Raw genomic sequence first — 14,628 nt, 5'->3', positions numbered from 1 at the left:
GGATTCTCTCTACCGTTTGATTTTAATTAATCATCGCCATTCCTTTAATAGCTCGTGACCTGTAATTTACGGATATTTGAACATCGTGTTTCACAGTGCAAAAGAATGTCGAGGAAGCAAGAAACACGTTATTTCCACGCGTAAAAGATATCATTACGCCATTTATACGGAGATCGTGCCAATTATCAGGGAAAAAGAATGGCTGGTCCTGCTCCTAATAACTGGCCAATTACGTAACTGCGTTTGTATCGGTAATCGTGCGCCACTTTTATATATTGCCGAAATTGTTAACCCTCGTAACACGACCACTTTCCTTCCGGATCCTCGTTGAATTTTATTTTTTTCTTCTTTTTCTTTGGGGGGGGGGGGGGCCCGCGGTTGAATTTGACAATTTGAAAATTGGACGAATTCACAGACAACGTTAGTACAACGTTACGGAAAATGAGGATTACTCGCGTGGCAAATAAAATGAAAATTACAATAAAATAATAAGTAACAGAATCAGTGCTATTCTGTGTAAGGAGGATGAGTGTTCTGAAGAACTGGACCGACAAACGAAACACGTGAAAACCGAAATACATACTGTCATAAGAATCTACGTATATACCAAACTACCTACGTATTTAATCGTTTTGATGTTCAAATCCGTCAGAACACGTATCCGCTATAACTATAAATTTTCGAATCAAAATGATGTGCGATTGTCGTTTCATCGATTTCAACCGAATCTACACGAAATTAATTTCACACCAGGGAACGAAGATCAAGCTCTTGCGGATCGATGATCCACGGGAAGATCGAATCCATGGGACACATCGTGGACGTCCAGAACCATTTGGACGCAGTCGTTCGTTTGCGGCGCGACGAACGAATGGCGGAGCCGCGTTATACAATTTCGTTTATAAATCGAAGTGAAAACTGGATTTACTGGTACTCCTTTGTTCCGTGGGTTTCGCGCGACCGCCATTAAAAACTCGTGGTTCACGTATGCCAGTGAAAAAAAGAGGAAGCAGAGGATACGTATGCAAATTGATGGATGAAGCAACGAAACCGCGGATATTCGATTCTCGTTGCAAAATTCACCTTCGTTACCATTTTTTTTTCCCTCCGCAGTTCTACGTCGTTTCATTATTCAATCAGTGTTCGACTGATTTCTTTTCTCGATTTCTCCTTCGACGAGAATAAAGAATAGAAGAAAGATAGATGGAACGTTCGATCGAAGTAGGAAAAAAATAAAGGAATATTCGAACGCTATCACACCGTTGGTGCGAGCTCTCCAACGAAGACGGTGATTGATAGCCTGATAAAAATTCGACATCCTGCGCGCGAGGAATGATTTACAGTTAGAACATCAACTTTATAGCGCACTATTTACAGCATAGCCTCAAGTGACGTCATTGTCGCTCTACGTATGTCACATATTAATGTCTATCGTTGTCTGAATCGTAACGTCGAGACGACGGACGAAGACGACGTTGGTTGAATCGACGGGGAAATCGATTGCTCGAAGAAGACATTACTCGCGCGCTGGCTGGACACCAGTGGAAATTTGTTCGACCTGATTCTTGATGCACACAGTGTTTCTAGCTTGGATATTTAGAATGCTTAAAAATGTACGGGAACGAAGAAAATCAAAAGAAAGAAACAGAGAAGGATGAAGCATAGGAGGAAATATAAATTATACGGTTATTAGACAGTTTTTCCAACGAATCGATACGATGGATATTATTAATTCAGGTTTTCAGAAGTCGCATATAAACTGGCAATTTCATTGTTTGGATACACGATTGGAATCCAATTTCTCAAGAAATAAATTATTTACATACGTAAGATTACTTGTTACAGAGAAACGGCATAAATAATCGTTTCAAGGTTGATCAGTATAGGTTTTGAGCGATTGGATTATCAGACGATTGAGAAAAATTTCCAGTTTGAACGAAATACTCGGAAATACTCTGTGCATCGATTGAAGTTTGATACTTTTTAATAAGGAAGTTCTGTATATGTAAAAATGTATCGATTGGGAACTATCATGTCTTTCCTTAACAGATAAAAGTCGTGTTGAAGTATTTTATGGTTTATGGTTAAGTGATCGAGTAAATCGTCGCGATCTACCTCGAGAGAGCAGTTTGCTACGCATCTCTAGCCCTTTCGCTGCTAGAAACCGATAAGTGGCACAATTTATCGATGAATTAACGAAATGTCATCTTAGTCCAACCTGTTTTCTCATACGAGCGTAAAATGCGATAAAATATGACCTTGTATAATGTACGCTGTACCCGATCATCCGTCATACGACTTTCACGAAATCATTTGTTAAACGCATCGTTATAGAAAGCTCTAGAAACTTTGTTTTATGTGACATACTGCACTTGATTTCACGATACCAATATCCTTGAAAAATATCCAATAATATAATAATTTATCGCATACTTGCACAATGATTGCTATATTACGAACCAATGCTACTTTAGATTTGACAAATATCTTGGTAATCGTGTATTAACACACACAAAGAATCGAAGAATCCCGATTGGCAGTTCTATTAAAAAATTAACTATCAAACCATACACGGCAACCATTTATCCTTCTCTTAAATAAAAGTAATTAGACAAAGATATATAGGCGTATGTGATAATCGAAGTTTCCTTGATTATTTCTATGAAATCTTGACAAAATCCTCTCGCAACCCTTTACGAAATTCAAGGACCAGTATTCATAAGACGAGTGACAAATTACCGCGAACATCTTCGTCGACGGCGGGAAAGGGTTGGACCTGTGTGAAAAGGGTCGCGCCTCCTCCACGAACGCAGACACGCGTTTCACCCCTCTCGCGATTAACGTTCTCGTCAGTTGCGAGGCGACAAATCGAAAACAACGTTTCCCCTCTTGTTCGCCAAAGCTACCAACCGTTCGTCGATGGATCCTGTCGTCGCGACCCTTTCGTTTGCCCGGAAAACAATGGCGATTACGGGATCTAAACGACGACCCCGTCACCCGTTTGAAGTATCGTTTTCCAAAGGGTCGTCAACCGGCAGGAATTCAACCCCTGTTGGTTTGTTCGATCCCACCCCTACCGTCGCATCGAAAGGGCTAGGTAGATCGTAACGTCGGAATAAGATTATTAACGTTAACTACTAATAATTGTAAGACGTCTATTAAAATATACGATAGTAAGAAAAATAAGTATAAGAGAAACAACATGCCCTGGCTCGAGGAGAGGACCCTGACTCTGTTTGTACGGGACACAGAGGTCCGCCGGTACGAACCAGGAGTGCGTGAACGCGGGGTTGATGTTGAGCGCCCCAGCGGCCCCTTGATGGGGTCCGCCGACATCGACGCCGACACCGACACCGACCCCGACCGGGCTTTGTCGTTGAAAGCCCCCATAATCCATGGCCATCTGATACGGCAACATTTCTCTTTCTTTTTCTATCCTCTCTTTTTCCTCCCTTTTTCTCTTTTCCTTCCTATCCCTCTTTCTTTCCTTCTCTTTCCCTCTTCCTTCTTTCGTTTCTTCCTTCTTCTCTTCTCTTCGAGATTATCGTAGGTCACTGTTTGTCACACTGTCGCGCGTCGTCTGTCGAGTACACCACCAGGCAGACAACAACAAGTTCGCGTTTCAAACGCAACAACACCAAACAACAAGCGGTCACACCAAACGAAACGATAGTCACATTCTATCGCGCATCATCGTCCATCGCGTGTCCCGTCCTCTTCCCGCGTCATCGTCGTCGAACCACCGGAACGTCGTCGGCATCGAGGGTTGTTCGCACGCGGTTGTTCGAACCCCGAAAACCGATATACCGTGTAGAAGAGAAACGAAAGGAACACCACCGGGGCGAATACGCGAGTACGTGTATCGTTGTCCGTGTCTATATGTGATACGACGTGAGAGCTCACGCGCGCGCACGTGCGTGTCAACAACTCTAAGCTCTCGGACTCTCGCGTCGTGGACCAGCTGTTACGGGTCCTCGTCGACGGGACGGTCCCTTCGATCGCTCGAATCACGCGCCCGATGTACGCCACGGACGTGGGGGTCGCAGACAGCTAAACGGCTGCTTCGTGACCGAACGACAGACTAGACCGGACTGTACCGGCTGTGTAACGTGAGCCGTGTCGCGAGCCCTGTCGGGGCAAGCGAGACAGACCTCGTTGGCGAGAAAAAGAGCGAGAAAGAGGGCGCGAGAGCGTGCGCCGAGTGGCGGGCGGTTCGACTCCGCCCACGACAGGGTGGTTCGACAAATCGCGTGCCGCGGTCACGCTCTGTTACCACGCCTACCACCGCCGCCGCCGCGACACCGACACGGCGCACTCTCTCTCGACCTGCTTGCGTCACTGCACCCTTTGTTGACAGACAGAGCGGCCGTGCGGCGAGCGCCGCATACAGTCGCGGTCGCGGTTACCTCGGTCGCCGCGTAGGTCCCGCCCACCGCCACTAATGACATTTGCCGGATGGTTAAGAGGTCGGCTCGTATACCTACGAACCTGGGAGAGACTACCTTGTCGCGAGCCAAGGGCGACGTTCCCCGGAAGTGGCCCGTAAGCGAGCCACGTGCGCGCCTGCCGATTCTTAACCCTTGCCGTGTCATGCAGTTTTCACCGCTTTCGCCGACGAACTATCGTCCGTTGCTGCCCGGTTTTTCCGTTTTTTCCTCTTTTTCCTCCTCTCCGTCCTGCTTTAGTTCAGAAAGTGCTTCGAATCGACGAGAATAATCGAATTCGCGTTATTCGGCAGCGGCATAGTGCGCTTCGTATCGATCTTCCGAGGAATGAATGGACGCGTTAGGATACCTGTTTTCGTTCTTTTCTCTCCTTTTTTCAGCCGCTTGTTGTGACGCTGTCTTTCTTTTTTGCCTTTTACCAAAATCACGTGTTTTTTAGAGCACGCTAGTTCCTTCTCCCTTTTTTTTTTTTTTTCGTCGCAGTCTTTAGCTGTCATTGCTAAAACGATCACGTGGGAGTTGTTCGACGCTCAAATTGCATCACGGACGGGCTTTCTTTTTGTTTTCGAAGCGTCCGCCGATATTGATGCGTTGAATTCCTTCTATCACAGAGATCGTGGATCTAGTTATATCGCGTTGATTTTTAAGAAAATAAGCGAGATCATTTTCTTCCATATCTGCGATCGAAACTGATCATAATGTAAATTACGTTTAAAACGTAAATCGTGATTTTAGTACATGCAACAGTTTAAAGTCACTTCGCTCTCTATAAATAGCATTTCTATAACATCGTATTGGATAAATTTTCAAACATCATACACGCTCGTTCCACTGAATAGAAATCGCAAGGTTGCGCTAATAGAAAATAGGAAGCGTATTCGATACGGCAGAAATAACGTGCGTTGTTATTTCTGTTTAACTTGGGAGCAACGGCGAAACGACACGAGACACGGCGAATCGGCCCTGTCTCATGGTTATTCATAAACCGCGACTTTTTCTGTTACTCAATCGCCGATTCGATCGTCGATTTATCTCACGCAACGTCTTTATGCAATTATGCCGGAGAATGCACGACACGTAATAAAATAGCCGAGAAATCGATACGAAATGCGACACGAACGGCGAGCAAAATCGCCTCGTCAGACACCGGTGAAAATAACCACTACGCTGCGTTATTTCGCGTTTCTGCCCGCAAGGTGGGAGTCTCGCTACACGTGTAATTGACTGCGGCACCCACACCCTTCCTTGACGCCATCTTTCATTTTCATTAGTTGCGTAGTGCTATATGCTGTTCGATACGCTTCTTCCGTAACTTAATGGTAGAATTATACGATAAATACGTAGTATAGTATACGTAGTACAGTAGTTCACGAGAAAATATATTTATCTAAAGTGTTAAAAATTATTCAAGTACCTAGCAGAGTTTAGGTGATCGAGGAACAAATCAGAACAGTAAAACAGACTAGGGGTGTTTATGCAGACACGATTAAAAAGATTAAATCAATTGAATACACTATAACGTGTGCATACACCGATCACATCCGCAGTCTAATCATAATGCTTACAGACGACATTTACATACCGTGATTGGCCTTTGTCCATCACTAAGGCTACGATGACTAAGACAAATTTTAAACCGTTGATAAATAATACACTTGGTAGATTTTTCTAGTTCTACACTGCGGAATGCCAACTTCTCCATACACGTTCATTAGTGCCTTACAATTATCTATCCTCAAACTTTCGAACGCATTTTTCTACCACCCTGCACGTATCTACCTATAATCTCCCAAGAAACACAAATTCGTATCTACGATCCTCGACAGCCGCTTCCCCTTCGCGATATCCAAGATACGGGCGAGTTAATCCGACAAGGGTCAACGTTGCGTTAACAGCAATATTTGCTTTTAACATCGTGACTATGAGTTGCACGAAAATTCGCTCGATATTCTTCTGGTCGCAATCCTTTCTACCTAGATTGCTGTAATTTTATGAAATTTAAAAATCTCGAAGCACCTGTAACACCTCGATAAATGATCGCTTGACTCGTAACGGGTTAACAATCAGGCAAACAACGAAATACCTTTCAGCTGTAGTTTTTCCCTGAAAGTGGAATTCGTGGACAAGAAGATTCGCGACGTGTCGAAGTTAATTCGTCGAATATCTAGTCAGGTTTCTCTCGACCCTACACCCGAAGCTAAGCGACAAAAGATTTCTCAACTGCTATTTTTCTCTCGAAGCGGAATTCAATCGTGAGCAACAAGCGTCGCGTCGTTAAGGGACTCGAGCCGGCCGGGAATTAATTCATCGAACATCCAATCAGGCTTTTCCCGGGAACGCGAGGCGCGACGATCGCGGCCTGTGCACGAGAAAGAATCGTGCGGCTGAGGATCCGTCCGTGGCTGGGTGCAACGAGCGACCGGTACTTAGCATGCATCCCCCGATACGAAGGATTCCTTATTGTATCGTTGCACGTGAGCGTAATGCACAAATATGAACTTAGCTGCGGGCTCGTTCCTCGTTCGAGTCTCTCTCCTCCGCGTTCGGTGATAACTCCCGTCCTCATAATCATACATATGGATGTCCCGTGTACGTTGGCTGTTCGTCTCTCTCGTCTGACCAACGCGCCGTGTGTCTGTTTACGCGACGAACAATACGAACGAGGCATTGTTCCTGGCCGGTCGAGTCTAGGCGATCGGTAACGAGGCAAAACGGGGCGATTTCTAAGCATCGTAGACGCGATCGTTAATCGGTATGCGAGAAAGAAAGAGATAAGCGGGAGCTGTTCCGACGAAGTTCGGGAAGAACGGCTTCCAGGAAAACGTTTTCTAAATTGTCTATCGTCTACGTGGCTTATTGTGTTTCAGAGGTAGCGTTCATCGTTATGGACGAGACAATGGTGTTTTCTCTAGCTTTTCCTATTCTTTGCGTAGGTACGAGTAAGTATGATTCGAAGTTGAGGTTCGTAAGCGTAGTTCGATGGCTGATTGATTTTTACGATTTTACTATGCATTTACTGTAATTCCACGTATTTTATAACGACTTGCTTGCAGAAGTATCGAGACGGATCCTTATCTTCCAACGAACCGCTTTTCCATCGAACTCCACGTATCGCGTTTTCTGCTCTGCTAAAAATCTAAACATCTATACGAAATAAACTAGCTCTAAAAATCGATAGGAAGCGCGAAAGCGAAGCGAAACGACGAAATAACTAACGCGACGCGTAACTCGAACCACCCACGTACCGTACGCCTATTCGTCTAACTTGGATCCGTTTTACGGGAACGATGGCTAGCCGCGACCTGGAACAGTCGCTTCTTGAATCTCGGATAATATCACTTTTATGCGCGTAGCGATCGGTATCTAACCCTTTCGAGGGCCATGCATCAGCGCGAGCATAAACGTCGGCCGGGGGGTAAAGAAGGGCCCATAAAATCCGCCCTCGCGGACGCGATAAGAGTTATCTCCGTCCTCTAATTGAAAGTTAATTGGTCCGGCGGTTTAGTCGGCCGCGATGGAAGCCGACCGTTTGCCAACTAGAGACGCTCGAACCCCAAAGCCTAGGGGCGGCAATTTAGCGAATTGCGCCGCAGCTACAATAATGAGACCCTATCTTATGGTGTTCCACGGCCACACAGCAGCCCGGGACCATACACCACGCGTTCAACCACGCCATACACACCGCCGACGAGCAACTCCGGGGCGGCACTCTCCAGCCACGAGTAACACGTATTACCTACCGCGTTACGTGCCGCGCCGAGTCCTCCCACGTGCTCGTAATAAACCGGCCCTCTTCCTTCGCGTAATCGAGAATTTCCGACAAACACGTACCGCGAACCTGGCCTGGTACGCCGCCACGGTAGGTAGGTACATCGCATCATCGCTGAGATTGCGATCGGCCCATCGGAGCAAATGCTTCGCTTCCTCGCACGTGTCCTCCGGGTTCGATATGAAAATTCGGCTTTCGCTAGCTGGTGAAGAGGTTCCAGGTGAACGTGCTTTTGTATCTTTTCTTCTTTATTCGGGGAGTTTCGGCGTGTTTGTTGTTTTGGGTTTTGGGATTGGCTAAGCGAAGATGGGAGCTCGTGTAGTTTTGCAACGAAGGCATTAGGTTTGAGTGAAATTTTCGTGTGTCTTTTTTTGTTTTGCGAGAATGTTAGTAGGGCTTGCGTTTGGAGATTTGGAATTGGTTAAAAAGAGGCGAAAGTTTTTGTAGCTTTGTGGCGGAAGGCTTTGGTTCGAGTTAGACGACGTCGAAGAAAGAGGTGAGTGGGAGTATTTGGTCTTTGCTGTTTATCCATTTGGTGGATATTTGATAATATTCGAGTAATGGTAGAATCGCAAGTAGAAACAAGCAGAGAGCGTTTTGTATAAAAAAATCCTCGCTTTCAGTGGTTTCGTTGGTTGTAATAGAAATTCGTCCTGTTCTTCCTTATAAAAGGAGGAACGAGATTAATCGTTTCAGTAAAGATCCACTTGTTTAGCATTAAACTTACGTTAAACGAAACGTTTTATTACACGTAAGAGAATTATGATCGAGAAATGATAGAAAATAGAAGTATCTGGTTGAAAGAAATATTATATTTGTTGGTAGAGAAAGATTTTATCGAAATATTTCGAATCGGTATAAATTAAACTGATTAATCGACGATGTTTCCTAACACGAGTTCCAGAAACCAGTTTTTCACGATTCTTTTAGAAAAGTTGCTTCTGTACGGAAAACCGCACAAATTTATGGCGTGTTTCCATGAAGACTGGAGTAAAAGTTTCGTGGTAGAGTATGATATAGTCTTGTTGCTCGGGCAAGATCGGACAGAAGATAATAATTGCTACGAAATGTCAAGTGTATCAACGAGAATCTTGCTTGTATCTACCTTAGGCTAACAGATGATAAGATCCTTTCGAATCTTTTTAACGAGGATCAGTAAATTTATTAACGTATAGAAAATTTCATCGAAGTATAAATTTTGACGTTCGTATTTGGATAGTTAAATAAATCTCATCTATTCGGAAATAATATTTCTGGCTATTTTCTAAAAAGAGTATTCATCTTTTTATCGTTAAAGTCTTAAAGTTTCGTTCAACAAAAATTTGGTATTTAAAAATTTAAAAATTCGGCAATAGAAAAATGTATTTATTTCGTATGCAGAAATTTCATACGTCGTCTGGAATGTCGATTTTCAAATGATGAAAGTATAATGTAGGCGTACGTAAGCCAAACGCATTAAGAAATGTATCCGTAGACATTTTACGAGGGTCGCCAGGGATATTCAAATAAAGTTATCGACAAAACAAACAAGAATCAGAGACAAGCGATCTCGGGAAAATAACCGGATCGTCGCGTCTTATTCGACTAACAAATTAATCCGATTAAACGGATTGATTATACGAGGGTTGCGTGGCGTGTTGAGTTGATCGGGGATTGCCCGTAAAATTACAGTTGGGGTACAACGCTCGACACGGTTCCGTCACTGGAGAATACCATCGACACCTGTAGTAAAATAAGCAACACGCGATCGAATGAATTAATTTAACTAATTTCATTGCAGCAGTCACCGGATTTTATCTTTTCTGGTCGATCTTTCACGCTCCATAAAAGAAACACAAATAATCGTACGTTTTAAAATATACATGTTCGTAACGTTTTTCTTTTACTCTATTTTTACGGTTTACGTAGTTGATCACTAAACTGCGAATATTTATACATTCAGATCTAACGCTTCAAAAGTGCACATAACGAGAAAAAATATATAGAACGTCAGAAGCGTAGTACTCGTCGTACATATTTAACGTGTCAATAAAAATATCAATTTGCGTAAGCGTTCGCAGTCTGTTAATTCCCGTGACTTCTAACCTTATGACTAAATTCTAAAAACTTGGACCAACTTGCACGATTCGCACGAACCTGTGAATCATCATAGATCGCCAGATTAGCTTTCATTTTTCGCAACGTTCGCCTGCAGGCCACGAAAAATGCAAAAGATCGGGGAATGTGTGGGCGAGTTGGCAGGGTGGTGGCTGGTCGGTGGCTGTAATTTTTCAAATTGCAACGCAGTCGTTCACCCCCGACTTCTGCCCCGCGGACGGAAACGGCGATCCCCCACTTCACCCTCGCCACCCCCTTCCCACCCACGGATCCTCCCTACGTTTCCACTGGTACAAGGGGTGGCAGCCGGCTACTAACGAGAAACGAAGTTATTTGAGGGTTCTGCAGAAAGGAGTCGAACAATCATAATAATCAAGTGCGATTCGCGTTTATTGTCGGCGATTATTGCTTGCCACCCTCTTGGAAATTAAGCGCGTCGCTCTTCTTTAGCCGGAGGGTAGCTGGCGCTCGCGGATCCATAGATAAATAATAACAACGAAGCGAAAGGAACAGAGTTAAAGAGATACGAGGTGGTGAGAGAGTTTGGAGGAGGAATTTTTAATTGGGCTGAGTACTTGTTCTCGACGAGGTCTAAATTTCCAGAGACGGTTGGTTCAACTCATTAAGAATCGACGTTGCATTAATGTAACATTCTGTTCGCAATTGTTTCAATTCTCAGACTCGGCGAGTCTTCCGGATTTGCTTAATATTTTTTCCACTTACGATGATATTACTTTTTCCCCAATTATTTATGAATTACAAAATCTTCCTATATTTTCGATCGAACGAATATTTAAGGGACGTTTAAATAAAGGAGAAACAATGGCGTGAACGAGGCAGGAAGCTAGAAATACAAGAATAGATATCCCTTTACGTAGGGGAATGTAAGGTAGATTTAATGCTGGACTATCGCGCAGATAGGTCACGTTATTAGCATACTTGCCCCCGCATCCCTTTCGCATTTACATTTTCCAGGCATCATTTGATGTAATTGTACAAAGTAAATTCGCAGCGGCAAAGGAGTACCCGCCTGTTTTCGAGTTTACGCTAAACGAAATCAAGCTACAGTCTTGACAGCCTTTCCTTTACACTCGGCTAATTCGGAAAACTAATTTGTCAAGTCAGACTCGTCGAACTTTAGTCACAGAAAGAATTTACGTTACAACTATCCTCTCAAGATTGTCACCAATTGAGATTATTCAACGATAAAAGTTACAATCTTTACCATTTCAAAGTTGTCTAGTGGCGAAGATTAACGACGAAGATAGATCGATTCAAACGAGAAAATAATGAAAAAGATTATCTTATCTACATAAATGTACGCGAACATGCTCTCTCCTCTCTCATACAATCTTTCTCTCCACAAAAACACACGAATCGCGTGACAAATCACGCGTCGATATTACATCATCTAACAGATTATAATGTCGAAACTTGTACAAGAAGATCCATCGGTGCATGCGGATGTGACACGATCTTCGATCACCGCAACGATCTTCCTCCGACCGCAACAACCATACTTTGTCCCTCGTGCTCTCTTTCCAATTACGCTTGTCGCCGAAACAGATTAGCAAGATGAATTCTTCGTCCCCTTCCATTCTCGCCGCGATATACATATCGTGTAATATTTTTTCCGCGTCGTCGGTGGAAAGAGAAGAAAGAAAAAAGCTTGGAGAAGACGGGGGCGTCTCGTGGTCGCGTCTCTACGAGAGCTACCCCCCAACGAGCCACCCTTCTGCGTTACTTAATTATCCTTCGCCGGGTCTGTTCACCCCGCAAGAAGCCGATCGGTCTAACTTCGTTTCGCGACGACCCCAACGTCGAAATTATCGTCGGCCCGGTATTTGTCTAGGACCCTGGATTTTGTTAACGTCGTCGACGACTCTAGAAAAAGCTGACGACCGAATTTTGGCCGATATTGTTGTAGCTTTTTTCGTTTTTACTCCGCTGCATTTTTCTCTAATCGTTTCATTGAACGTGCGTCGTTTTAAGATTAGAAAATTACTTTAGACAGTTTTCTATTGTTTTCGACTTGCTTGGAAATTATTTTGAAAAATCGCCTCGAAGGATACACGTACTTTGCGAATTGTTCTTTACAAAATGTTTTCTTTTTAACAAATATTAAACCTACCCAATTCTTACTTTTTCATATTCGTCTCTTTCTTCGTTTCTTTCTCTTAGCTTGTCTTTCGTGATCGGCTATTCTCTAAGTATTTCCAAAAGGATTATTAATCTCACGCTATATCGATCCCTCGTCTCGAGAAGTATGAAAACTATCCTTAACTTCTCGTTCAATTGACTCGGCAATTAATAGCTTTTAATAACAAGATACGAACTGTTAATGCTCGATATATTTGCACCCATTTCTTCTTTTTTCGTCTTTGAAACGTGCCCGATAAGAAGTGGCAAGTTCTAGAGGAAAGAGAAAGTTGCGCAGTGCCGTTATTTAACAAAGTAGGCGAAGCAGTGGAAATAGGAGCGCGTGGAGTGTACGAATGCGGTACAATGGGGCCATTTTAGGTTGAAATCTGGTCGATCGGCCAAGGCCCGCAGTTGATTAGACTCTATTTACAGGAGGCGAGTTTAGCGGCTCAACCCCTCTTCCCTTTAGTCTATTTCGTCCCCTTTGCGGCAAATCAACCGGCATACAGAAGCACGGCCTTCTTCCAGCGGATTTTCCTAGCACAACGCTAATTTCGACCGAAATACGGCTACGTTCGATCGACCGAAATACCCTTTGATGAGAAAAAGGAAACGAAAGGGGAAAGACTAACGAGTCACGAAACAAACAACTGTTTTCTACAGATTCTTTCCGAGATAAATAATATAAATTCTTTTTTTGCGACACGAATAAAATATAGAAAAACGTACAAAGATTTGATACTCGTCCTTTGTAAAGTTTCAAAGATATTTCAGACACTTGTGAAAAATGTCAAGGGACATGAGTTCTTTCGTTACAGCTAAGATCAAATAGATTGACAGCAGTCATCATCAGACGTATGGTCACTTTAGGGTTGACAACTTTTAGATTTTGGAAAGCAGGTAAAATACGTATTGTAACATTGCAACGGAAAATAAATAACTAAAGGAATATATAATATATTATCGTAATATGTAAGCAAATGTGTGTACGAAAAATCTTGATGATTTTTAAGTTGTGCAATTAAAAACGAGTGAAACGAGTTCAATATTCGCTTCTACTCTTTCCCACGCTAAATTTTGTCTAGAAGTTGTATAATTCTCGGTATTGAGTTTTCATAGTAGACGTAATCTGCCACGTAATATCTGATAGGTTTGTCTCCTTTCTTTGACGAGTTCAGCGTCTCTAATTAGTTTACCTGAATGTTTCTTTTCCCTATACTTTTTCCTTTTAAATACCACGCTTTGACAATGAAATGTTTCCGCGAAACGATAAAGTCATCTTCAAACAGAATTTGGTTCTCTTTCTTCCAACGAACGAATTACTTGTTTTAGTTTCTCCTAAGAAATGAATAAAAATTGAAAGTGATCGGTTTGGCTTCTCAGGAGATCGAACTAATCAAACATACGAATCTGATATCTGATCGTATTCTGACAACGGCGCACTTCCAAACAGAATTCCATCGCACTTTCGATCCACATGAACTAATTTCAATTTCACAGCCGACAATTTATTTTTCACTTTGAAAGCCGAACGAAACGCACGAGGCTAGGTCGCTTCGTAAGGAACGATTCGGACGAAAGTCCCTCCTCGATGGAGAGGCATCGACGTTCCTTCCGGCGGGATAAAAGAAAAGTAGCCGTTTCAGAATGTGCGAACGCGTCGTCCGTACGAGGCCCCGTCGCTGTCACGAAATAGGGATTGGAGAACGAAAATAATAGGGTTCGACCCTTATCGGCGAAGCAATCAAATCCCCCTTCAGCAACACACTGGCATTCACTGAACTTTAAAATCAAATAATGCCTATTAAAATAACAATACGCATCCTACGTCGACCAGGTTAAACATTCTCTCGCCTACGTTAACCCGGTTTTCGTAGCGCGCCGAATACGCATTACCATACGGGATCGGGTTACGAAAATCGAGTTACGAATGCCGACGCGACTTTCATGCGTATCCAGCGCCGTTCCCGAGCTCGAAACCCTTTAATACACGAATCCGAGACGGCCGCTAATACAATTATTTGCGTTGCCAGAGTAATGTCTCGTCGGTTCTCGTTCGCGGCCAATTCCAACATTTGCAGCTTGGATTTTTCGACGATTCGATCGGAAAATGTTCTTTAGCCCTCTGCGATCACGATATTTTTTATTTATTTAGAAATATCCTCCTATCCTATC

General features: G+C 43.4%; 1 protein-coding gene across 11 annotated transcripts in view; it reads right to left on the bottom strand.

Moving 5' to 3' along the window:
* LOC117241677 (protein trachealess) overlaps nt 1-14,628 on the bottom strand; it is a 138,337-nt gene that overhangs the window by 24,981 nt on the left and 98,728 nt on the right. The window contains exon 1 of one of the 11 annotated variants that reach the window (XM_033507667.1): nt 3,207-4,106. The exons of 9 other annotated variants lie outside the window; for them this stretch is intronic. In XM_033507667.1, the coding sequence (XP_033363558.1) occupies nt 3,207-3,418 (212 nt within the window). In that variant the 5' untranslated portion in view covers nt 3,419-4,106. Of the gene's footprint in view, nt 1-3,206; nt 4,107-14,628 lie in introns of those variants that run through there. One more of the 11 variants, XM_033507670.1, reaches the window with a different exon arrangement.

The sequence above is a fragment of the Bombus vosnesenskii genome, unplaced genomic scaffold (assembly GCF_011952255.1).
Source record: "Bombus vosnesenskii isolate JDL3184/JDL3185 unplaced genomic scaffold, Bvos_JDL3184-5_v1.1 scf7180000016261, whole genome shotgun sequence".
In the NCBI taxonomy this organism is placed as follows: domain Eukaryota; kingdom Metazoa; phylum Arthropoda; class Insecta; order Hymenoptera; family Apidae; genus Bombus; species Bombus vosnesenskii.
The sequence above is the reverse complement of the archived record's forward strand: the minus strand, read 5'-3'. Positions and strand labels throughout refer to the sequence as shown.